The sequence below is a fragment of the Polypterus senegalus genome, unplaced genomic scaffold (genome assembly GCF_016835505.1).
Source record: "Polypterus senegalus isolate Bchr_013 unplaced genomic scaffold, ASM1683550v1 scaffold_3391, whole genome shotgun sequence".
Lineage (NCBI taxonomy): Eukaryota > Metazoa > Chordata > Cladistia > Polypteriformes > Polypteridae > Polypterus > Polypterus senegalus.
Window position 1 is genome coordinate 20,040 of NW_024382657.1, and position 24,961 is coordinate 45,000.

At 38.2% G+C, this 24,961-nt stretch overlaps 1 protein-coding gene across 1 annotated transcript in view; it reads right to left on the minus strand.

Moving 5' to 3' along the window:
* Positions 1 to 14,382: 14,382 nt before the first annotated feature.
* The window catches only part of LOC120521160 (ribonuclease P protein subunit p40-like), a 22,522-nt gene continuing 11,943 nt past the window's right edge, over positions 14,383 to 24,961 (minus strand). Inside the window, exons 2-4 of the mRNA XM_039742974.1 lie at positions 23,975 to 24,173; positions 23,745 to 23,879; positions 14,383 to 14,803 (exon numbers count right to left, since the gene is read on the minus strand). Coding sequence (XP_039598908.1) covers positions 14,605 to 14,803; positions 23,745 to 23,879; positions 23,975 to 24,173 — 533 coding nt within the window. The 3' untranslated portion in view covers positions 14,383 to 14,604. The remainder of the gene's footprint in view (positions 14,804 to 23,744; positions 23,880 to 23,974; positions 24,174 to 24,961) is intronic.

A 24,961-nucleotide genomic window follows, 5' to 3' on the forward strand; every position in this document is an offset into this window, starting at 1 on the left:
TTTACATTTACAATTGGTCCGGAATAGTTATGTGGATTAACATGAATTAAAGTGACTTCTGCCCCAGTATCCATAAGTGCCATAACCTGATGTGGTTTTTTTCCTTTACCCCAGTAAATGGTTAGCGGGACGTACGGGCGTCAGTCTCTTGCATGAATGAGTCGTACCTCCCCGCCTACAGGAGACCTGCCATCTCCTCAGTATGTTGGTCAGGGTGTGCGCCACTCGTTCGGAAAGTGAAAGAAGCGTTTCGGTTTGTGTTCGGAGCGTTTCTGTTCCTCTTCACTAGGCGGTGCGGTTGGAGGGATTCTGCCCTCATCTGTTTTAGACTTTCTCAGAGCTTGCCATCTCTGAAAAAGTTCCCCTGTTGGTTTGCCATCAATATCCATTTTATTTAATCCTGCTTCTATCAGATCACGCACCATCTTTGTACGGCTTATTCTTTGTATTGTATGTCCTGCTATGGCTCTAACTGGTCTCTGCCCAGCCGATACCGTTGCACCCAATTCATCTAACTGGCCCAATAATGCGGCCACATCCCATACTGTCTCCTGATTAACTCCGGCGAGCATAGATAATAGAGCCCCTTTTAAATGATGCGGTGCATTTTTTATTAAACAATTTTGCATTCCGGCAGTGAAGGCTTCATTATCAGGGCCAGCAAACACAACTCCTGGTGCAGCTTTATAAATAGCTGCCTGCACACCCATTTCTCGCAGATGAGCTTTAAATACATTTCAAAAGATCGAAAACAGATACAGTGACACAATTCTTAATATTATAGCAAACCTATTATAACAGGTACTAACCTTTCTTTCTCTTGTTCCCGCAGAAAGACAGAAACAACGCCGCCATAACTTTTCCCGGACGCACTAAACCACACGCTGCCACTTCTGCATTCCATGCCTTCCTCTGGTCCCACCTGATGACGTGTCCACTCCCATACAACACTTCGGTTCCTCCCAGCATTCCAGTCTTCAGTTTCCGGTCCCTCATTATTTAAGTTCCCCCCATCAACTACGAGGGGGTGTGTTGTAATGACCGCAAGTCAAAGCAGTGACTGAAATTTTTGTTTTTTGCAATTTCTGTACAGTATAAGGGGGCCAGAAACACCAAACCTTTATATGTTTCTGTCTCCTTATTTACACTTCTATATAGAATAAGTGGAAGTTTCAATTATTATTATTTTATTTTGATGAGGATTTACTGTAGATTAGTGGTGTTCAGATCAATTGGCTTCTGTTTGATTACTTAATTGGTGATCATTAAATTAGTCGATTTAAAAAAAAAAATCATTTTTTGCAGAAACTGCTTTTCCGAGCTTTCCAGCAATTTATTAGAATAATAATTATTATTATTTATTTATAGTTGCTCTTCACATGAAATATTAACAGTAGTTAAGAAATAGCATGTGTCATTTTGTTGATGGATTATCCCGGAGAGTGGACAGTTAGACTTTTGGAGAGAGTAAAAATAGGAATACTGGCTTTTACATTTAAAAAGTTGAGCAATAAACTGAGAAAAGGGAGTCTGAGGAGTCAAACTGTTCATGGAGAGGATCAGCAGAGTGTAAGAAAACACAGAATGAGTTCAGACCTTTTCATTTTGTTCTATAATTCACTCCTTGCCCGAGTGTGGACAGCAGGTCAGCTTATTTTCAGTGTAGTTGCTACATTTTTAATTGGAAAAAGAACAGATAAAGAGATGTTTCTGTCACTGCGTAGTAAAGAACTTGTTAGCTTAAAAACCAACTGTCTTGATTTTATTTGTAAACTTGTTAAGCGTGTTAGCCTTGTATCATCTTGATAAACATTCTATTAGAATTGTGGCTTGTATTATGGATAAGTATTTTTGTACATGTTTTATTAGTTTTAAAAAGTATGTTTTGTGGGGATTTTATTCATTTTAGTGTTGTTTATGGTCACTGAACAGCCTACAGAATTTCATTTTGTTAATGGTACCACCTGTGGTGTGCAGATTAATTATAAAAATACCACTTTAATATAAGAACATAAGGCTGGTTATGCAGGAACTTAGTGGTCTTTTTTTTTTTTTTTTCAGTGATAAAGAAAACAAAATTCATAATAAGTCAGTGATTGGTATCGGCTCCAGAAAACAATTGGAAGATCCCTATTTTTCCATGTCTGTAGCAGTTCAGTATAAATTATGCATCCATCCATTTCATGAACCCACTTTTTAGATTAAAGTTGTTGTGAGCAAGAGCCTTTCCTGCCAGCATTGAGCACAAAGTGGGGTGCCAGTCTGTGGCAGGGCACAGTTACTCTCAAAATTATTTCAATTAGAATGAAGAATGAACCTCATTTGTCTTATAAAAGTTATGTAGAAGAATCCATGTTAACATGTAGAGAACATGCATGCTGTAAAGACAGACCACCAAATGTTGGGGCTCTCTGTGGCATCCAAGATTTTGAAATGAATTCACTGAGCAGCATCGTTCAGCTCACTTTCATTGTCATGATGTTACGTCTGTGCAGATTCTGATAGTTGTTTGGTTTTTTATGTCTCTCCACAGGGCCATATAAATTATTTTTCAGTAGTCATTGCTGTCTCATGACCCAGTTTTAAGGTATTTCTGACAGACCTGTTTAGGGGTTAAAAACAGTAATAAAATCAATCATCCATAACTGATCCAAAATTTAAAAACAAAAATCAGGAAAATCCAGTCGTCTAGCTGACCTCACTGGCATAAAGTGGGCCTTGGTTGGCATCCCATTCTTGCCAGAGGTTCCCTTCTTCCTGATTTAAAGCCTGTTTTCAGCTGCTTCTCCTGCATTTATTTAGATTTTCGCATTTATTTGCATTGCTGTAAGACTTTGCCGAGTTTACCATTGTGCCTTGGACTTGAACACAATTCAAAGGAGAATTAGCCGATTTTCAGAACACTTATATGCATTGACATAATTTGGGTCAAAGAAAAATTGAACTAGACCAGTTTCCTGGCTCAATGACCTCAAACGGAAACAGAACTGGTAGTGCTGTCTGCACAATCGCAGGGACTTTAATCTATTTCACAATAATCAGGACAAGGGGGAGAACGGCATAGCATAGAGTAAAGCTTGAAAATGGAGCACTGTTTCAGAAATTATTTAACAGAAAGGAACCGGTCGAAAATGCAGAATTACAATTGTTATTTAGGAGAACTACTTAGGACGATTTTTTTTATAGTTAACTGAAAATGACTTCAAATAATCTTGGTGATCTTACCTCTTTAAGCACGAGTATTATACATTAAAACAAAACAAAGTACAATAGTAGTACTAGATCTCCTGTACCAGACCTCTTCTTAAGGGCTAAATTTGCCAAATGTGAGTTTCAACAGATTGTGGAAGGCCTCACAAAATTTTGTGGTCTTATCACACGTCAGTTCAGTTTACTTTTACAATGCTTGTATACGCATAAATCTAATTATTACTTGCATTAATTACTTGGTACAGTGTAATAATCACTCCTGTAAATAAAAACTCTCAAACTGCTACTGCATGACATTTCCCCTTTACCTTACCTTGCCAGTAAAACATAAAATATGCAACATCATCATAGTCGAACGCACATTATTATACAGAGAAAGGCATGGGATATTTTTTTTCTCATCTGACACGGCAGGGGCTGGGTGGCACACAGAAATATGGTCATTTTTAGGTGGAGATTCCTTTACGGTATATAATGCACTAGTGCGGTCTCATCTCATCATCCTGGAGTACCACATTCTCCAGTTATAAAAATGACAGAGCAAGACTAGAAAAAGTCCAAAGAGCATCTAAAGCTGTTTCAGGACCATGGACAGTGACGGAAGAGGAAAAAGTCATGGAGCTGAACCACTAGTTTTGGAAAATGAAGATTATGACTGAGATGGAATTAGTACAATGGATTTCAGATGTTTCTTCTAAATGAAGAACTTATTGAGGGCAAATTGCACACAAGTGTTAGAAGAAAGGTAATCCTCACACAAAGAACCACAAAAACATGGAATAAGTGAACAAGTAGTGTGACCGAGAGGATAACTTTAAGGACCTTCAAATCTCAACTTGATGTTGTTTTTGAGAAACTGGATGAATATTCTGTTCTCATCAAAAATGTTCTAATGTTTCTAACATATGTCCACATGACGCTGTCTTCTTCAGGAATTTACCAGTAAGTTTCTGGGTTTATGTCCTTTGTGGACAAGTCAATACCCTAGATAGATAGATAGATAGATAGATAGATACTTTATTAATCCCAAGGGGAAATTCACATAATCCAGCAGCAGTATACTGATACAAAGAAACAATATTAAATTAAATAGTAATAAGAATGAAAAAAATTAAAATAAAATTAATGTTAGCATTTACTCCCCCGGGTGGAATTGAAGAGTCGCATAGTGTGGGGGAGGAACGATCTCCTCAGTCTGTCAATGGAACAGGACAGTGACAAAAGTCTGTCACTGAAGCTACTCCTCTGCCTGGAGATGATCCTGTTAAGTGGATGCAATGGATTCTTCATGATTGACAGGAGTTTGCTTAGTGCCCGTCGCTCTGCCACAGATGTTAAACTGTCCAACTTTAATCCTACAATGGAGCATGCCTTCTTAACAAGTTTGTCCAGGCGTGAGGCGTCTTTCATCTTTATGCTGCCACCCCAGCACACCACCGCGTAGAAGAGGGCACTCGCCACAACCGTCTGGTAGAACATCTGCAGCATCTTACCTAAAGAATTTGAACCAATAACTCTGAACAAAGCTTTCCATGGGTCCTGGAACTCTACTGCCCTGACTTATGTGTAATCAAACTATTCAAAATACCACATCACATCAAGCATACAAAATATCACAAAACTTGCCTGCAAGTTAGTTAGCAAAATTAAAAGAGTCTGGTGTTGAGGCTTATGCTGTAAATGTGAGAAACCTCTTCTCCAGTTTCACTGTTTGTTTAGAGCAGTTATCAGCATGGCCCTTTTAACACGTCCTCTTTTTGTTTTCCCTTGCTGATGTGTGGCTACCCAATCACAAAGGCAAAGTCTCATAATAAAAGCCATGGAAATTTACCACAGTATGCCAAGTGCAAACAGAACTAGCCGTATACGTTATATGTCCTCGGTTTTTACAAAAGATGGAGAATAAGTCAATGGAAAAAGAAAGTGGGAACCGTCGTTTTAATATCACATAGCATGACAGCCCATATTGTGGTGCTAGAAAGTCTGTGAATCTTTCATCATTTTCTCTATTTCTTCATAAACATGACCTAAAGCTCGATAAAAGAACCCAAATAAATACATGACACAAAAACATTATGTTTTAATTTGTTTAGTGAGGAAAACAATCCAGTGTTGCATATTTATGTGTAAAATAGTCTGTGAATCTTTTTTTAGTAAATGGTGTGAGAATCGTGTGCAGCAATAACTTTAAATGTTTCTGGTAACGGTTTCTTCTGAACAACCCTACACATTGGCTTAGAGGTAAATGAAGATAAGATGCCTAGTCTCTGAGGTTTTATTCTGAAACACACACTAAGGACACTCTCTAAAATGTGATAGTATAAGCACTTGTACGTTCAATGCAGAGAACATTTAAAGCCGTTGTGATGAGGCTTCAAGAGGCAAGATGTATGCAAGAGTATCCCACTGGGGTTCGTGAGCTGGTGGTCGGGGACACAGACACAGAATTCAATGAATGTTCTTCTGAGTGAGCTTTCTTTATTGCAGCTGTGCTGTCTCTGTCAAACGCACCAAACCCCAGCTCCTATCCTTCCGTTTTCTTTCCCCATATAACCAATCACCACACAAAAAATGTGTTTGTGATAAACATGTTTAATTATTCCATCCTGGGTTGTGCCTGTCCCAGCAAGCATCATACGTGAGGCCAGAAACAAGACCATGAACGGGGCACCGGCTCATCATAGGGCTGAGTACGAACACACATACAATTACACAGTCAGTTTAGCATCACCAAATCCCTGTAACCTGCATAACTTTGGAAGCACACAATGCAAACCCACCAGGAGAACATACAAACTCCAGCCATGGAACAGCACTACCGCTGCAGCATTGTGCCCCCACATGTTTAATACATGCTTTATTAATGCATCCCATCATGAAAATGATATCAAGTATTGTTTTATCTTGGTAGAGTAATATATTGCTCTACTTTCCCCTTTTGTTTTATTAATAAGTAGCCTTTGTCAGACTCACAGACTTACCACTGTTTATAAGGTAGTAGAAAGTCACCCGCGCTTCGCAGCGGAGAAGTAGTGTGTTAAAGTAATGAAAAAGAAAAGGAAACATTTTAATAATAACGTAACATGATTGCCACTGTTATGAGTGTTGCTGTCATTCATATTATATATATATATATATATATATATATATATATATATATATATACTAATAAAAGGCAAAGCCCTCACTGACTCACTCACTCATCACTAATTCTCCAACTTCACCATCTCAGAGTCCTTCAGGTGTCTTTTAGCAAACTCCATGATAGAACTTTTTGGCCTTAATTCTAAGCGGTATGTGTGGAGACAACCAGGCACTGCTCATCACTTGTCCAATACAGTCCCCACAGTGAAGCATGGCGGTGGCAGCATCATGCTGTGGGGGAGTTTTTCAGCTGCAGGGACAGGACGACTGGTTGCAATCGAGGGAAAGATGAATGCGGCCAAGTACAGGGATATCCTGGACAAAAACTTTCTCCAGAGTGCTAAGGACCTCAGACTGGGCCGAAGGTTTACCTTCCAACAAGACAATGGCCCTAAGCACACAGCTAAAATAATGAAGGAGTGGCTTCACAACAACTCTGTGACTGTTCTTGAATGACCCAGCCAGAGCCCTGACTTAAACCCAATTGAGAATCTCTGGAGAGACCTAAAAATGGCTGTCCACCAACGTTTACCATCCAACCTGACAGAACTGGAGAGGATCTGCAAGGAGGAATGGCAGAGGATCCCCAAATCCAGGTGTGAAAAACTTGCCAAGAAGACTCATGGTTGTATTCGCTCAAAAGGGTGCTTCTACTAAATACTGAGCAAAGGGTCTGAATACTTAGGACCATGTGATATTTCAGTTTCTCTTTTTTAATAAATCTGCAACAATTTCAAAAATTCTTTTTTTTGTCTGTCAATATGGGGTGCTGTGTGTACATTAATGAGTGAATAAATTAATTTAAATGATTTTAGCAAATGGCTGCAATATAACAAAGAGTGAAAAATTGAAGGGGGTCTGAATACTTTCCGTACTCACTGTATAAATAAATATAAATAGTTTTACTGTCAAATAATGCAAAGAGTACGTGTTTAAGCTCTAATCTTGGGCTCGTCAGGCATTACACACTCACTGCATCCCTCTCGGGAATCAAACCTCGGACGTCAGCACTAAAGGCATGTGGTTCGCTTATTTGACAGTATGTAGATCGGGGTGTGTGTGTGTATATATATATATATATATATATATATATATATACACACACACACACACTACTAACAAAATACCAGGCCGCAGCAGAGAAGTAGTGTGTTAAAGAAGTTATGAAAAGAAAAGGGAACATTTTAAAAATAACGTAACATGACTGTCAATATACAGTATTTGTTTTGTGAGTGTTACTGAGTGTTGCTGTCATCAAGGATTTGATTATCATTATTTCTTTCAATCAGGTTCGTATTTGTAGGATGTGTTGTGTTCAAGTTACATTCCGTGTTTGTCAATCGTTGTAAAGATGACAGGTTTCATTCATCGATTCGTTTCTTACTGCATCAATAAACTGCTTGTCTTCTTCTTTATCTGAGACCTGACACACTGCATGCACAGGTTTTTTTATACTGTCTTCACTTAGCCGGACATTGACTTTTCCCACCGTGTGCTTTGTTCCCGCAGTAGCTGCACTTATGAATATGCTTGTATGTGTCACACACTTCATATTCTTTTGCTGCCTTCTCAATTGTGTAATGCATTTTTTGTTCAGCGCTCTTTAGAGGTCTTGCTTTTTGTGTATGTACTGCATTCACAGTCAGTTCACGTGAGCCGCTCGGAGTACATGCATCGAAGGTTCTCAGCTGTGCTTGTGCCATCTCATGTGATGTTAGCTCAGACCCGGCAATGCGTCTTCTCATTAAATTTAAAGTTAAGCTTTACATCTTGCTTTCCTATTCATTTGTATAAGCACAGTCCTTCACCAGAAAGTTTAACTCCGCTACAGCAATTTTAACTCCGTTACAAAGTGATCCAAAGTCTCGTTTATACCCTGCGTCTTCTCATTAAACTTGTATCTCGCTAATATCGTATTCGTCGTAGGCATGACAAACGCCTCGTAGCGGCAGCGTTAATTTAAACTGAACAGTTTACACCGTGCTTTGTTTCCGCAGTAGCTGCACTTATGAATATCCGTACTGACCCCTACTCTCTCTTCTGTTTCTTTTTCCGGTTTCTTTGTGGTGGCGGCCTGCGCCACCACCACCTACTCAAAGCATCATGATGCACCAACATTGATGGACTGAAAGCCAGAAGTCTACGTGACCATCATCATCAGGTCCTTCCATGAAAACCCTAAATACAAAGAGGACTGTTTGATTTATGTTAGGTAGATTGCCCAGAGGGTACTGGTCGGTCTCTTTGTCTGGAATCCCTACAGATTTTATTTTTTCTCCAGCCTCTGGAGTTTTTTTTGTTTTTTCTGTCCACCCTGACCATCGGACCTTACTTATTCTATGTTAACTAATGTTGACTTATGTTTATTTTTTATTGTGTCTTCTATTTTTCTATTAATTTTGTAAAGCACTTTGAGCTACATTTTTTTGTATGAATATGTGCTATATAAATAAATGTTGATTGATTGATTGATTGAATATGCTTGTATGCGTCACTCACTTCATATTCTTCAGCGCTCTTTGGAGCTCTTGCTTTTTGTGTACGTACTGCGTTCACAGTCAGTTCACGTGAGCTGCTCGGAGTACATGCATCGAAGTTTCTCAGCTGTGCTTGTGCCATCTCTTGCAATGTCCACGGCTTTATTTAATGTTAGCTTTTCACATAAACTTTGACCACCACTTCTTTTTATTTCAGGCACCGTGTGACTTTCTGAACTTGTAATTTTGAGTGCCATGCCATTAGTTTCCTTTTGTTGCTCATATCACTACCTAAGCCACCAAAAATACGTTTTTCCTTGTCTCCACTTCACTGAGCTGGTCTTCCATTTTGCATTTGCTAAAATTCTTTTTTACACATGCTTTTGCCATTGCTTTTTAACAAAACACTTAGTGGAAGGGGTTATTTATATTGATTTGCAAAAGGAAGGAGGAGAAGTCAAGGTGGGGCTGTAGGTGCGTGCATGTGCGTTAAAATTCACGAAGGTTGAGATTTATAAGGGGGAAGTGCACGGAACTTTGCTTATGCAGTTTTATGCATCTGAAGGTTTTTGTGGGTATGCACATTTGAAGCTTTGTCCGTATGCCATGTTTTGGCTTGAACTCTATGCAAGGCGTTATACTTGAGGCCTTAACTCTCTGGATTTCTTCCTTAGTAACTTCATGGATGGCATTTCAGAAATCACACTTGATCCTTCTCTTTGTCTCTTCATAATGTTCCTTTTCCTCGCCATTGTTACACCTGTGCTTGCTGACTGACTACACAGTATCTTTGGCAGGTCCTTACTTGTGCTTGCCATTTCATTCTTCCCAACTAGAAGTTCACTGAGAGATACGTGACGCTGGAACTCCTGAAAGGTGACACACTGTTGTTCAGGCACCATCTCAGCTGTAGGCTGACCTGACCTGGCAGTATGGTTGTAGTTTTTATTTTTCCAACTTCTGTATGATGGACTACACTAAGCTAAATGTAAGGTCGTGTTTGAGAGAATATCATGTACCCTTTGTCTATCCATGACATGTTTTGAATGCTCTTTGGTCTTTCTGTTAATTTGTTTTATAGAAAATCTCCACTATACTGTTAGACCCCAGCAAGAAGAGGGGCTGTGTATCATCATAAAGTAAATGAGAATATGTGAGCAAGAGTTGGTCTGGTAATACCCCACACCTGGACATTTTTTGGCTGCAGTTTATTCTTGAAGTATCTATTTTAAAATATATTGTGAGTATAGGCAAACAAAATGAAAAATGACATTATGATAGGCTTAATGGTGTACACTGTCAGGATTTCACCTGATCTTAGACTTGCTACCCTCCTTCATTTTGTTTGTTTTGTTCCCTTTTCCAAAAATCACAAATAATGATGAATATACAAATAACTAAAATAAACTATATTACAAGTAGAAGCAAGTTTAATTATGTTATTGCATTCATTAATTGAGGTGTGTGTGTGTGTCTCTAACTGGATCACAACTGTCGAGTGCTGCAGTCATTAGGAATGCAGTTAACCTGAAGGCTGCCATTGCTGTGACATTAGCTCCTGTGTCAGTGTTCTTCAGCTCCCTTTTTCCTTCTCCTTCATTATGATTTTTGATTCATTTAAAAAGGTGTTGAGAATTCTGACTTTGGATTGTGGACTTTGGTCTAGTTCCCCTTTTGTTTGTCTTTTGGAGCATTTGTTTTTTCTTCTGTTCTTTTGTATTTTTGGTGACATTTCATCACATCGCAGAGAAGTGTGGATTTTATGAAGTCCTGACCCTGGACTGGCATGGCAGCCATCAAGAGCTGGACGCTTTCATCAAGCCTGAGCCAGACTGTGCAGATTCAGAAAGCAGATGGTTAATTTCTGATTAAAAATATGCATGTGTTCCTACTGTACTTTATGAAATTAACCTGGGATTTCTTTTATATTGTTGCCATAATGTGCTTTACTGCATATTTTTTCCTCTTCGCTAACCCTTTGGGATGATTAAAGATTTTTTCATACATGTGTAATTAATTGTGATTCCTTATTAATAAAAAACATCTTTCTACAAAAATTTTAATAAAAACAGTCAAGTACTAAACCCTTTTGTTACAAGTTTTCCCAAGCAAAATAATCTTGCCAGCTGACATGAGAAGGTTAGAGGTACGTAACTGAGGATTACACTTGTCCAACAAATCCGGATGTTGTTCTTTCAGTGGCTGAGCGCCATTTGCCGTCTTAACTTTCTCAAGTTGTTTTCTAACTACGATTACTCAGTTGTTATAACAGCCGAGCGCCATTAATTACACGTCAAGCCAAAGGCTTGTGCAAAGTTTGGAGGCGCAATCAAACTGTACAGGAGTCACACATGGCGACGATATCCACTAGTGAAACATAAATCCATTTTATTTTAGGACTGTAGTTCTGTAAGAACAGCTAAAAATGACCCTGCTCTTGTACCTGTCATTATGGTCTTTAGCACTTCCTTTTTTTATTACTTTGCCGTAAACTCGCAATCACCAATCACTTTGCCATCCTTTATCAAATATTTAATCTTTGAGTGTAAATAATCAATAAGTAAAAACAACAGGAGGCATACCACTTAAATAAATCACAACTACACAAAATTAAACGCGCATGATAAAATTAAGTGTACACCACAATATCCAAAAATAAAATAAAATTAAAAAAAGTCAATTTTTAGATGGTGACATGAGGAGCCAGTGGAGGTAGTAGGTGGCTGTGCGACAACACACCAGGCCAGACAAACAACCATAACCTTTCCGTGTTGTAGGCAGGAATCCTCACACGGCTTCACCGAGTATCCGGTATTTCAGGACCAGCAGTAGTGAAGCCGACCGACCGACCGACAGGTGTAAACATGTTATTGCGGAGAAAAACAAATATATTAAATCAAAACCGGTGCCACACACTCTTCAATCACAGTCCATGTGCAGACCCCATAAGGTCTTGCATGATCAAGCTCAAATGATGATCTGATCATTTTCCAGCATGACAGAGACAACGTAAAAGTGATAAAGAAGTGGCTCGGCATCATAACACTGAAAGGTTAGACCGGTGGTCAATTCTCAAAAAGCAGGTGGACAAACAGAAACCCACAAATTATGATCAACTTGAAACACTAAAAAGGCAAGAATGGATCACCATCAGGCAGGATTCGGCACAGAAGCTGATATCCAGCATGCCAGAGTGAATTGCAAAACTTATGAAGAAGGGTCAACACTGTAAATATTGACAGTTTACATCAATTGGATGTTATTTGCCAATAAAAACCTTTGAAACTTGAGACATTCATAATTGTTCTTCAGTATACCATAGAAACAAGTAAAAAATAATCTGGAAATGCTGAAACAGCAAAGTTTGCAAAACACATTTACGTCACTGCCAAAACTTTTAGCCACAACTGTACCGTGACTTTCTCACTTGCTCGTGCAATTCAACATGCCAGACATCACCACTCTCCAGCAAGTATAAGAACCTCACCTCAAAACGTATCTGAAATGACCACTTTACAACAAAATTAGCATTACGTATAATAGAACATGAAGTTACAGTGAAAGAACTACACACTGCTTTGGCCTTATTGCCGTTTTACAAAACTGGCAGTGAATCCTCGTTTACAACCTTGTCCTTGTCAAACAGTGTTATCCTGAACATATACACAAAAATGTCCTCACCGGTTTGTCCCAATGAATGAGTAGACTGCTAGTTCAAGGAGTCCCAGACACAAACTGAGTTGATGACAAGAAGATGGCTGGTATTCAGCAAAGGCAGCAGATGTCTGGTAGGAAGCAGTGATGACAAAACAGATGTGAGTGCAGACTGAGCGATCCTTGTAAACTATAAAAGCCAAGACATGAAGGTGGTAAAAGCTGTAATGTATTGATGTCCTTAACATACAACAGGACTTACTTATACAGGTCTACAGTTTCTTTGGAAATATAAAAGGTTGATGAAAACAACATTAATGAACAGCACACACCATAACCTCATCCAAACAGCCAAAATGGCAACTACATCCAGAAGATTTGCCTTTGCACTGCTGATACAGAAGTACATGTTCAATTAGCTGCATCAGTATGTTAAAATAATAAATTATTATTTTACAGTTAAATATAATGATTTTTCTCATGGCTAAAATGAGGGCAACTGTAAATAGCTGAAGCACTTGGTATTGCAATTTTGTTATCATTAAATATAAAATGTGCAGACTGACAACATGAGTACACAATGGACTTGTGGTCAGCAAGAAACATGAGCTCAACAAAGGGATCGCTCAATACTGAGAAGTGCATGGTGTACAGCCTGAAAGCTGCAACAGTGGCAAAACAACAAAAAAACGTTCACTGCACAAATAATACATTTATACATAGCTTGTATAAAGCAATCATTCCGTGTACAATCCAAGTTAGACTCTGCCAGGAAAAAGCCCACTGGAATTCAGCAGGTTGGCTGCAGTGGGAAGGACACTCGTGCTCTTAGTGCTCTGGCTGTTGTAAGAAGTTGGAAAATTACAGATGGCTGCAGCCCACAAATCGATGGCTGAGGAAGTCAACAGCTGTGGAGCTACAGGATCCAGCGTTTGTGGGGTCTGTATGTGCCAGGGTGCAGTAACACTTTTTACATCTTTAAGATCATGTTCTAGTTCAGGAACTCAATCAGTGTTTAACTAGACGCTTCACCACCTTTTGCTAGAAATCACGGCAAACAAAGAGCTTTATCAGCAGCTTTCTGCACAGAGAATACTTTTTCAAACACAGGTAAAGTAAAATAAAAAATAGCAATGTAAAACTAATAAGAGAACAAGAAAAAATATTTCACTCTCAGGTGATTTGTGAGTGTAAAGCATACTGCATACACCGACCAGTGATGTACTAAGTTGTGAGTGAACTTCATGGCTTCCTGCGCTAGTCCATTCTTTACAGGCACCTTAGAATGGGACTCTGGGCTGATCACCTTTTGTTACTTATGCAGACCTGACATGGGTCTTAGCTTTTGTTTCTAAACTCTCCCTTCTGTTCATTTTCACTTATAATTAGTTATTTATCAGCGCTTTATTTACGAAGTGCAGGATAACAGCACTACAGAGCCCAGTCAGGCAAATAAAGATAATGAAGGTTGTACAACAGTACTTGAACAGCAGACATGGCATATTCAGCTTCGCTGCTCCTATCTTCAGGAGCCCCTCTCTCCATCATATGTAACTTTTACACGATCATGCCAGCATTCCCTTCACCGTGTACCGATATAAACACTTTCATTACTTCAGGGCTCCAAGTAAAAATGTTATGAGCTTCACTGCTCGTACACCACTGCCTCCTGTCGTCTTCTTCTAAGTAATCCCAGTGGAGATGTTCGATGGATTAACAAGACTTCTCACACTATTGAATATTTTTGGTAAGTGGCCAAAGATGCAATAAAAAAAATAAAAGGACTTCAATCCCAGGATCTTCTTCACCAACTAGAGACTTGTTTGTAAAGGTAAAGAGGAAGATGAGCAGTGGATGTGGGCAGAAGGATCTTCAGGTCACTCTGACAGAGGAGAAGTGAATTTTAAATTTTCTTTATTCACTGTATTCTAGCTTTGCAAAAGTTGTACAACTGAGTTAAAAGTGTCATTAAGTAATCCAGCTCTGTGGCTTTATGAATCTCCATTTTTGTGGATGTTAAATGTTCCATTACTTAATGCTGCAACCTGCAGTGCCACACTTGCACACGTTACTGATGAGAATGACTTTGTCAAAACATATCTAAATATTTTTTATCCTTTTAAGGTGGACAGCCATCATGTGATCCTACTGCCATCTGCAGCCAATAATCCTGATTTTTGAAAACAACAAAATTGTAAAAATTTTCTCCTCCTTTGTGAAATCCATGTTCAGCACTCCCCCAACTTACAGGACTGTCTGCAAAGCCGTGAACAGTCAAAGATGTCCACTGGGCAAATTTGGGCTCATCAAAATAGTGGCTATAAAAGAAGAAAGATAAATAGAAAAATAGTTAAAAGTTCAAGAACAGAGCACTGTAAAATGATCAATTAAATTGCCTAATTACAGAAATCAAATATAAAAATAAAATGGATCAAGCGTTTGGTTTATTTTGAAGCCTTTGGGCTTCTCTCTGCCACCACCATGCTTCATGGTGGAAATGGTGTTTTTCTCTCCCCATAATGGGCAAGGTTCAAACATGGCATTTAGTCTGATGGGCAAAAAAGCTCAATTATGGTCTCATCAGACCATGGAACCTTCTCCCATGTGCCTTCTAGCAAACCCTAACAGAGATTGAATGCGCATTTTTGTGCATTTTATGTGCTTTCTCTTTTCACCATAAAGCTGTGGCTGATGTGGTAGATTTGTCTGTATAGTCTGTCCAACCTCTGCCACTGTCACTGTCACTTCTTCAGAGTTATGGGTTTCCTTCTTGTCACAAATGAAACTCCCTGTCTGCAAACAACTGTTATTTAACGAATTATGAACTTCTAAAGCCAACTGGCTGCACCATTGATGATTTAGGTGTGTCATATTAAAGGGGATGAATACTCATCAATGTCATCAATTATTTCATGTTTTTATTTATAAAAAGTCTGAATTAGCATAAGGCCTACTTGTATGAACAATCCTAATTTGGGATGTTAATAAGAAATGTAAGGATTCATGGAGTGGAAGTACATAACAAACAAGAATATTTGGGTCAAATATTTGAATATTGTGAATTTCCCCTTGGGATTAATAAAGTATCTATCTATCTATCTATCTATCTATTAAATGCCTGCTTCAATTCAAATGTTTAAAGTCTAAATATTCTTGATTGGAATTAAATTTCATTTGTCATTTTTCACACTTTGTTAAGAGTCCATAGAGGGCTAGATCCCTTAAAAAAACAACCCACACTATATTCAGTATCAATGACCATGAAATAATTTAAAAGATACACCACATGCTTAAGGGCAAAAGGGATAGGAACACCAGTAAATAATGAAATATCAAAAATAGTGTAGTTTATGATGAAAATGTAAAAATAAAAACACTACACATGGCTATATTACACATCCCTAGATTTTCAAAGTTTTGTGACAAGGAGAAACAAGGCATATACAACTTCAAGACCTTCTGATCACTTTTGCTGAAGACACCTATAGGTTTACTCTTTACCATAAGGGTGTAATTTCCTGCACAAAATATGGTCAAAAGAAAGCGTTTGTCAGGTGTTGAGGGCCAAAATTAGGAAGGAGCCCCAAAAGCTTGTATAACAAGACATAAAGACGAGTCAAACAGCAGTAGTAGGCAGTGGTCCAAAAAATATAATTTCAAAGTGGTCATAAGTAATTGTTATGAACACAATTTGGATCACTTAGACATTAAAGAGTTTTTCTGTTGAACTATGTCAAAAAAGCTAAATTAAATGCATTATGATATACAGTAATCCCTCGCTATATCGCGCTTTGACTTTCGCGGTTTCGCTCTATCGCGGATTTTATATGAAAGCATAACTAAATATATAATGCGATTTTTCGCTGCTTTCGTGGGTTCTGCGGACAATGTGTCTTTTACTTCCTGTACATGCTTCCTCAGTTGGTTTGCCCAGTTGATTTCATACAAGGGGCTATTGGCGGATGACTGAGAAGCTAACAAATCAGAGCACGCAGTTAAGTTCTCCTGACTCAGAAGCTAACCAATCAGAGCACGCAGTTAAGTTCCTGCTTGCTGAACGCAGTGTTAACCAGGAAGTCTCATCTCGCTCATTCAGCATCAACGTGTTTCGCTGTGTAAAGAGTTGTGCTCTTTTGTGTTTATCTTTGTGCATAGTCAAGCCCTTCATTATGGCTCCAAAACAATCTGCTACTGCTTCAGGGGCCGTGCCCAAGCGCAAAGCGGAAGATGTTAACGATTGCCGAAAAGGTAAATGTTTTGGATTTGTTGAAGGCTATGATTCTTTTTATTTAAAAAGTAGGAAAGGAATATAAGATCTACGGCTGCAGTGTCCTTTTAACCAAGGTGCAAAACAAGTTGTAAGTGGATGTAATAAGGCAGTAGTCTGGATGGAATCTGCTTTAGGGATTTGGATTGAAGAAGGATAACGGCAGTGCTACACAATCGCCTGAAGTGGCTCCTTTAAGGGCTGTAACGCTCTCCTTTGTTGTGCAGTAAAATAAAACTCATTGTTATCGGACAAGTCATCGTGTCATTGTTGGTGAGTAACCATAATTAATTTTCTACTTACAGTACTTAGTACATGTACGTACGTTTAGTGTCACTGTACACACATTTACTGTATACTATTTTTCTTGCATTGTATGCGTATTTATTGCTGGTGGCATGTCTATCGTAATGGCTGTAACATATGTGATATCGGAGACACTCAATATCTTTAAAATAATATTTAGGTTTTACTGTATATAAACAGTGTGTTTATATACATAATTTCAATGAATCTTACCTAATATCTAAGAGAATACAAAGGGATTATGTTGTATAACTCTGCGGGGAATATTTATAAACAGTGTGGGAGAGTTTATAAGGGCTTAAAATATATAAAAATAACCATACAAACATATGGTTTCTACTTCGCGGATTTTCACCTATCGCAGGGGAGTCTGGAACGCAACCCCCGCGATCGAGGAGGGATTACTGTATATTTTTATAGGCACTGTAAACCATTGTTTCCACTGAAACCACTGAAAAGGGGTCGAGGTTGCTGTTGGGTGCAGGAGTGGGATGCTTGAGTGATCCCAGTTTGTACCTGCAGCTGTTTCACAAATGGGTAACAACCCCAAAACAGGCCCGCACATTTGTGCTCGTTTCATCACAAACCGAATCCAGCTTGTAGGTCATGTATAAACTTAAAAAGGTACAACTGAGTCACGAGACACTAAAAGGTTGAGAAAATCTGCTATAAACAAATGTTTCCTGCTTCTTAGCTTATATGGCCAAGAGATGTTTCACCAATAATTAGGTTTTTCTATATTTTTCCTATATACTTAATTTGGTGTGTTGAGGCACTGAATAAGAGATTAGCCTTAAACACACAATGTATATAAACTGTAACATTCATCCTTGTACTTGCAGACATCACACGCTGTTCTGATTTGCAGCATTCCTTTACAACACCTGTAATATATTCATTATCTATCTGTAACAAGAAAAGTATAGATATCTTCAACCAAAGTGGCATACAGTGCAAGAAAATAAAGCAGCATTAGACTCCAACTCACAGTGCAACGTAACAAAAGCAATGCATCTTTGAGGGTTTAAGATCAAAGGCCTTACTATGTCTTCTGTGAAACATTTCACACCCCTTCATCGCAGACACACTCTGCTTCACAACATTTCAAAGGGAAACTGAAGAGCCTAAGCTCGTGCTCAAATCTGGATCACACATTTCTTACCACTGAAGGAATGAGAATACTTTTCATCTTTGCCTTCATGTTCTTTGATGGTTGCCTTTCACAGTTTACATCATCTTATATATCATACCAGTTTTTTTTATTTGTTTTTGGAACAGGCGTGATGAAAGCTAAGCAGATAAAGCAGGTTTTTTTTTTTTTTTTATTTTTTTCCCTGTCAAAATTTTTTTTTTTTTTTTTTTTTTTGCAAAGGCACACTGACACAGCTGCTCACTCTCTACCTTTATACTAACACATACCATTATATCTACACATTGTTTTGCTATCCTGGACTACTGTACATTAAAATCTTAACCCCAGTTACCTCATTTAAGGTTAGTTCTTTTTTGCAATGGAAAATATAATTGTCTTACAGAACTGCAAGACTTGCTTGCTGTCAAACATTTTTCAATTAAATAGACAGTGTGTGTGTGAAGGTACATGTCAAGATTCTTATCAATATGATGCCACTGAAGCATAACAGCACACTGCATACACTGTGTGGTTTGCTGGGTACATTATTGGCTATTCTTCAAACATGAATGCCAGCAAAAACAGAACAGCCATATATAAAACTTGTTCAGTTTGTCTAGATCAAGGTAAAGTAGTTCGTTTAACTTGTTCTGAGCCTGCACAAAAAAAAAAAAAAAAACATGATGTAAAGCAACTTCAAATGTCTACCTACGTAACAGAGTTTGGGGATTGGCAGACAGACTGTAATTTGTACTGCAGCCTTCTACTCCTTGGTGAGTTGAGGTGATATTTGATAAAATGAATATATTCAATCAAGAAAATGGAATCCAATAAGCTATCATTTACTGCTGCAGTACAGTAAAAAAAACAGAAAATGAATCTTCTGAACATTTTGCAAATATAACTAATTTTCAGATGAACAAAATGCACAAAAATAAGCAACAGTATTGGAAATGGTAGATATAACAAAGGAAAGATCATATACTGGGCATCTGTAATCTTGAGCCAGGGCACCACATTCCATCTAGAGCCATTACCACTAGCCATACAGATGAGCATCTTACTAAGACGACAAGAGACAAAAATGAAATTAGTTAAGACAAACTAGCAGTAGGCTAAAGTGATAACCTTAGCTAGACATGGCTGAAGGAGTAGAAGCAAAAGAGATTAAAAGCAATGTTAGCTGAAAGTACAGGGGCTAGAAAATTTAGAAATGACAGATGAAATGGTAAGTTACTGGAGGGCATTCACTCAACATATACAAAAAAACCTCTGGGATTCTAGTGGGACTGGCAGAGAAAAAGAAAAAAACAAACATACTAATGGTTATTGATTGGAGGTCATGTACAGCTACATATAGAGAGTTACTGCCACCCATTTAATGGCATTTGATAATGGACTAGAAAAGGCAAATAAATTGTTAGGGAAGTGGAAAAATTAAACAATACCCACTTTGAAAACGTACTTGAGCTGAAATTTAAAGAAAAAAGTATGAAGAAAATATAGCAGAAGTTCATAGATTGCAACATCTGGAACGTACCTTCATCTAATATGTACTCCAAGGTCTATTTTTTGACTTCCCCAGGAGAAGGAGACGGGGGGGAAAAAGAAGACTGCTAGTAATACATAAGGCCTGGTTATTAAATTTAGCCAAGAAGTCCCTTATTATTTAAAGCAGTGATAGGGCGAGCTGAAAGATGTTTAAAGGACAATTATGTGACATTATATGGAATGATAAGGAGTAGTGGTGAGAATGAATGTCTAATTCTGGTAGGGACACTCCAGCATCTAGTTTACCATTCAAAGTAAGGTGCTTCATAAAAAGGTTTTGTCTAACTCACTGAGGGTGCAAAGGCAGTATAGCAGTAAACAAACAAGCTCTATTTATATATATAAAATAAAAAACGCACAGGGGCAGAGAAAATAGACAGACACTCCATGATAGCTCTGAAGATTCAATGTTATCAGATACCTGACTGATTTGGTTATTGGCATTGATGATATAATAATATATAATGGATTCATTCGATGGAAGGATGATTTTGTCCAGTTATAATCATGCAACCAGATAGGTATGCAAAAGAATTAAACTAAGAACAATACAATCATATATGAAGACTGTGTGGAGACACCCATTACAGGAGTAAGTAATACATGAGAATGAGTGACAGCCAGGGGCTCAAGTGAAAGACTGATACCCTTAAACACAAAAGATTTGGGAGATGTTTACACATATGCAAGTAAATCTGTTTGACTTTTGTTCTTCTTTTTCACAATACAGTCAGACTTGATTTGTTAATTTAATTTTTAAAGAGCAATAGATGAATTGATAAAGTGTGACTAAACATTCCCTCCATGATGTTGTCCTCCTTTTGAGAGTAAAAAATTTGTCTGATATTTATAAAATCCCAAAAATGATCTGGGATTTTGTCTTACTACTGTAAACAAAGAGCCGACCTTCAGATTTTGTAATATCCATATGAAATACATACATGCTTTGTGGTCAGTGTTACTCGGTGTGTGGCACAGAGTTTGTTTAAAAGCAAAATGGCAGTTTGACTCAAGTGAAAGCTTGGAGACCAGGGAAGAACCAACTTTATAACCATTCAATACTGCAGATACTTACCATTATTTTTTTTTTGGTATCAAATACCACACTCAACATCTCTCAGCTTTAATTCTATGCTGTCTTTACCCTCTCACCCGTTTACACTTCCTAGCGCTACTTTCTGATTACAACCACCTGAAGTACATTTAACTTTTCTAACCTGGTAAAGGTAGTAAAGTCTGCTTTATCTTTAATTAACAGTCTCTTATATCTCATATCTTACTTCTCATTCTGGAATTGACCAATAACCTCAGATTTCAAAGAATTTATTTCAAATATAACTGTTTCAAGACCCCCTCTAATTCAATTACCCTTCTCTGTAATTCTTCCTCTGACTTGCAAACAGCAATTCCCAGAATTCATCCACCACAAGGAAAGAGGAATGAGCTAAGCACCTACTCCTGATGCAAAACAACGTTAACATTTGACCGTTTTTTTCCCCCCATATGTAGCTTACACTTATTACTGATCCCCTCATACAACATTTCTACCATACTTTACAGCTATTCCAAAAAAAAAAAAACTTTTCCAGGCCTTTACCAGATCTATAAATGCATAATATAGTATTTCAGTTCCCTCTAACATATTTTTCTGATGTTTCCATACATCACATCTGCTTTCCTTTATTTTAAATGAAGTCATATTTTCTAAACACTCTCTTCAAAAATCAATACGCTTATAGTCACTGACACATTGAAGTTATTTTTATATGCAGCTATGAAGAGGATGAAGAATGGAAAGGCCTATGGTTCAGATGACAAACCTGGAAGCGTGTTTAGGAGAGATGGCAGTGGAGTTTTTAACCAGATTATTTTAATTAATTTTGGAAAGTAAGAGGATGCCTGAGTAGTGGAGAAGAAGTGTACTGGTGACGATATTTAAGAATAAAAGGGAATGTGCAGAGCTGCAGTAACTACAGGGGGATAAAATTGATGAGCCACATCATGAAGTTATGGAAAAGAGTAGTGGAAACTCTGTTAAGAAGGGAGGTGATGATTTGTGAGAAGCAATATGGCTTCATGCCAAGAAAGAGCACCACAGATGCAATGTTTGCTCTGAGGGTGTTGATGGAGAAGTTTAGAGAAGGCCAGAAGGAGTTGCATTGCGTCTTTGTGGACCTGGAGAAAGCATATGACAGGGTGCCTCGAGAGGAGCTGTGGTATGTATAAGGAAGTTGGGATTGGCAGAGAGGTACGTAAGAGTTTTTCAGGATACGTACGAGGGAAGTGACACAGTCGTGAGGTCTGCCGTAGGAGTGACAGATGCATTCAACGGGGAGGTAGGATTACATCAGGGATCGGCTCTGAGCCCTTTCTTATTTGCAATGGCGATAGACAGGTTGACAGAGATTAGACAGGAGTCCCCTTGGACTATGATGTTTGCCGATGACATTGTGATCTGTAGCGATAGTAGGGAGCAGATTGAGGAGATCCTGGAGAGGTGGAGATATGCTCTAGAGAGGAAAGGAATGAAGGTCAGTAGGAACAAGACAGAATACATGTGTGTAAATGAGAGGGAGGTCAGTGCAATGGTGAGGATGCAGGGAGTAGAGTTGGCGAGGGTGGATGATTTTAAATACTTGGTATCAACAGTACAGAGTAATGGGGATTGTGGAAGAGAGGTGAAAAAGAGAGTGCAGGCAGGGTGGAATGGGTGGAGAAGAGTGTCAGGAGTAATTTGTGACAGACAGGTATCAGCAAGAGTGAAAGGGAAGGTCTACAGGATGGTAGTGACACCAGCTATGTTATATGGGTTGGAGTTGGTGGCACTGACCAGAAAGCAGAAGACAAAGCTGGAGGTGGCAGAGTTAAAGATGTTAAGATTTACTTTGGGTGTGACGAGGATGGACAGGTTTAGAAATGACTACATTAGAGGGTCAGCTCAGGTTGGACGGTTAGGAGACAAAGTCAGAGAGGTGAAATTGCATTGGTTTGAACATGTGCAGAGGAGAGATGCTGGGCATATTAGGAAAAGGATGTTAAAGATAGAGCTGCCAAGAAAGAGGAAAAGAGGAAGGCCTAAGAGAAGGTTTATGTTCTTGATGTCTCTCTTACAGCTACCTGAACATCACAAACCTACCTCTATTCCTGCCAACCCCATGGACTGTATCAATTTAATAATTCTTCTATGCACAATCCTCCTATTTCTCTCAAATATCCTCTTCCTCCTTTATCCTTTCTCCTATGCAAATTACCTACCAATTCCATTCATCTCTTGTATGCTCTCTGGATTGCTTTCTCTTCTCCCTTTATATAGTCATATGAAAAAGTTTGGGAACCCCTCTCAGCCTACATAATAATTTACTTTCAACAAACTTTCCTCACCTAAAACTGCTACCTTTGATCTTATGCTATATATGCTACCTTAAATTTCACACAAATGGGATGAGAGTTAGGATGTGCCGATAATTTCTTTTAGTCACAGCAGGGAAAAAAACAAACAAAAAAAACAAAAAAACAAAAAAACAAAAGGTGAGGGAGTTTATCAGGCTCAGGCTCAAGAAGTATGTGTGGTTGTTCCAGAATGGTAAAAACAAAACTGTTTTTATTCAGTTAAAGATATGTTTTCATATATAAAATATTTAATGAAACAAACCGAAAGTATACATATTTCCATTAATTACAACATACATAAGCTTTACCCCAATACATCTGTATCCATTTGAACCTGTGATGTCTTAATGAACAGCTCTGAATGATACTGTAATGCTCTAGCAATTCAACCTTATGGGTGCTTGGCTATCTGCACTAAATAAATGCACTTTACTTAAACTTATGGTGTAAGGCCACAGTCTTCTTGAACAGAGTGAAGAAAAATTAAACTATTTTCAGTTATTGTGCCAAAAACATGTACACTGCTGTTAATCAACATTTACTAACCCCACGCCAAGGAGAAGGATCACACCTTACACATCTTCCTTCCATTTATTTTTTTTAGTATACTTACCACAGCTGTTCCAAAAGCTTACAGATCTTCTCTGGCAGCAGAAAACCAGTAACTGTGCAAAGATAAGCTTTCTCCATTACACTGCTGGGCTCTGGACAGCAAAATGTGGACAAGAAATTGGATGCTTCATTGTTGCTGATTTTTTCAAATAGAAAAAAGTATGGTAAATATAAGATTTAGATTTTTTTTTTTATATATATATAATTATTTAATTAATAAAAAATACTCACCATTCTATTTTTGAAGTAACTGCACCTAGCCACTCCAAAAATTCAGAGGCATCACATGACTTTTCTGGATTTCCCCTCAGATCACAACTTTGAATAACTGGATACGGAAGGTCTCTCAAAACTTTTGTAGACACAGCTGGTGCATGTTCCTTACACTGGTACTTCTCAAAGTGAGTAGAGAGGCTGAAATCTTCATCACCTTTTTAAAATTAGAGAAAATAGCTGATGATGGCAATAATAACAAAAGAAAAACACAATAACACAACCACTACCATATTTCTTCTCTAACAAGTGAACTTAATACACTGCAGAGACTGGCACCATATCATACTTGTAATCATTTTTGAAAAGACTATCTGAAAAGGGACACTTTAGCATGTGCCCAATTGCAAAATTCAGGCTATTCACTGCGCTAGACATGGAAAATTTTTTTTTTTTTTACTTACTGTGCCTTTTCAGTACATTCTTCTGATGTATAGTACAAATTCAAAAGTTTTAAAATTATACCCACATTCCTCCCCCCAATATTTTTCCCTTAGAACTTTGTGGTTCAGCATTTTATAACTCTAGCTAAAGTTCAGCAAGCATTACATTATCCAAAATTACCTTGCAAGCTTCTTTACGTGGAGTTCTTTCTTTGTTAATGTGTTTAAGCCCAGTGATGTGGTTGTCAAAAGGTAGCGTAGGTTATATTATACAATTAAAAAAAAAACCCTCTTTGGTAGGAAACCGAGAAACTGAACTGATGATGTCTGCATGTGTGGTTCCAATTGTGAAGCACTGGGAGGTGTGGGATGGTGTGCGGGTGCTTTGCTGGTGAAACAGTTGGTGATTTATTTAGAACTAAAGGCATGCTTAACCAGTACACCTACTACCACATTCCATTTGGTTTGTACATAATTTGGCTGTCATTTGTTTTGTCAACAAGACAATACCCCAAAACACATCTCTAAGCTATACAAGAACAGTCTGGCAAAGAAAGGGAGT